General features: G+C 37.0%; 1 protein-coding gene across 1 annotated transcript in view; it reads left to right on the forward strand.

Moving 5' to 3' along the window:
- The window catches only part of LOC108537467 (ribosomal protein S6 kinase alpha-3), a gene marked incomplete at its 5' end in the record, with an annotated part of 37,989 nt that overhangs the window by 20,588 nt on the left and 15,060 nt on the right, over positions 1-2,341 (forward strand). Inside the window, 1 exon segment of the mRNA XM_017884942.1 lies at positions 1,654-1,829. Coding sequence (XP_017740431.1) covers positions 1,654-1,829 — 176 coding nt within the window.

Raw genomic sequence — 2,341 nt, forward strand, 5'->3', positions numbered from 1 at the left:
AAAAAAAAAAAAAAAAAAAAAGAAGGGAAGTCTGGGAGGAAAGGAGAAAATGAGGGGAGGGAGGGAAGAAAGGAGAACAGCAGAGGAGTGAAGAGGAATGGAAAGCAAGGGGAAAATAATTTTTAAAAAATTTTTTAGTTGACAAATTATATGTATTCATGGTATACAACGTGATGTTTTGATATATGCATATATAAAAGATTACCTCTTAAGGAGTTCAGTTTCAATACCTTCCTCTTGTTTTGTCTTTGCCCCTGAAAGCCAAGTAGAATGTGTTAATTCTAGAGCTTCCTGACTTCTAACTTATCAAGATTTGCCTAGTATTGTAACTTGAAATTAGTAGAACTCAGTAGTCACTGAGGAACTTGTGACCTTGCAGTCATCAAAGTCTTCTGTGTTCTTTTCCCAATGCCTCATCAGTAATTCGTTATTAAAATAGTCTGGAGAAGTGATGTCCTGGATGTGAGGAACTAAATCTAATTTGATTGATTGGAACACAGACTCAGAATTTGGTGACAGAAGGCACACTTAAGTCTAAAAAGGAATGTAAGAGAAGCTTATGATAAAAAAAAAAAGTACAGTAGTCCCCACTAATCTGCAAGTTTGCTTTCTGTGGTTTCAGTTATCCACAGTCAACCATTGTCAAAAATATTACAGTATTTTGAGAGACTACATTCACATAACTTTTATTACAGTATATTGTTACAAGTGTTCTAATTTATTAGTCATTGTTAATCTCTTACTGTGCCTGATTTATCAATTAAACTATATCATAGGTATATATATCTAGGAAAAAATATAGAGACTTTGGTATTATCCTCAGTTTCAGGAATCCACTGGGGGTCTTGAAACATATACCCCACAGATAAGGGGGGACTACTGTACTCAGGTAGAGCATTAAAAGGAAAATAATACAAAACTCTAAAGAAGAGGTTTCTTCTTGCATGTGTAACACCTTGTATATCAAATAGGCAATACCAAAAATAAAGTCCAGATTTGTTTTGGTTTTTTCCTTTTTACTCCTGAATGCCCTGTCTATTCCATTTAGTCTATCAGAATATATTTGTTGTGTATGTACCTTGTACATGCTGTTCCTTCTAGTTAGAATGACTCTCCGTTACTGTTCTTATGGCTCATTCATTGTGTTCTTCAGATACTGGATCAGATGTTACCTCATCTGGAGACCCTCCCTGACTGCCCTATTTAAAGTTATGCCGCATGTCTCAACCTATTCTTTGCTTCCCCCAGAACTGTGTAAGCTCCTAGCATGGAAAGGCCAGGATCTTATGGGTCTTGTTCACCACAGTATCTACAGCAGCTTATATAATACCCTGGTACATGATAGACACTCAATATTAAATGAGTGATCAACCTGAAGGTAGATATATTATTGCTGTTTGCATTTCTCCTTAACCCAATTACTCAATTGGACAAAGAGGAGGGAGGTAAATACTATTCTTTCTTCCTCCTCCTCTTTGCCCCAGGTCTATGTTAGAGAGTTATGCTTTACATTATCAGTATTTTATAATGTTGGGCTAATTTAAAGGTCAGCACTCATCTTGTTAAGTGCATTGCTTGACAGTTTGTGAATAAAGAACTTTCAGTAATGGAAATATATTGTTAACATAACTCTTTAATTTGTTTTTCAATTAGGTGGTTCATAGAGACTTGAAACCTAGCAACATTCTTTATGTGGATGAATCTGGTAATCCAGAATCTATTCGAATTTGTGATTTTGGCTTTGCAAAACAGCTGAGAGCGGAAAATGGTCTTCTCATGACTCCTTGTTATACTGCAAATTTTGTTGCACCAGAGGTAATTGTGAGAGAGTTTGCTTGCAGTATTAGTATGTTTTAAAACTCATTCACTATGTTTAATACAGAATTATTAATAATAATTCAATTGAAGACTTACTGAAGAAATAATTAGGAGAAAATGCCAGCCTTTCATTTCCCTGTTTAATGTTTCAATGACATCTGATTGCCTACAGAAGAATCTAAATTTCTTAACACAGTATTATAAAAGCCCTTGAGGTAGGGCATGGTGGCTCGTGCCTGTAATCCCAGCACTTTGGGAGGCTAAGGCAGGAGGACTGTTTGAGGCCAGGAGTTTGAGACCAGCCTGGGCAACATAGTGAGACCCCATCTCTACAAGAAAATTTAAAATTAGCTGGGCATGGTGGCGTACCTGTAGTCTCAGCTACTCAGGAGGCTGAGGTAGGAGGATCACTTGACTCCAAGAGTTTGACGTTGCAGTGACCAAGATCACACCACTGCACTGCAGCCTGGGTCACAAAGCAAGAACCCCTCTATAAAAAAAAAAAAAGAAAGGCTGGGCACGG

The sequence above is a fragment of the Rhinopithecus bieti genome, unplaced genomic scaffold (assembly GCF_001698545.2).
Source record: "Rhinopithecus bieti isolate Rb0 unplaced genomic scaffold, ASM169854v2 scaffold_15131, whole genome shotgun sequence".
Lineage (NCBI taxonomy): Eukaryota > Metazoa > Chordata > Mammalia > Primates > Cercopithecidae > Rhinopithecus > Rhinopithecus bieti.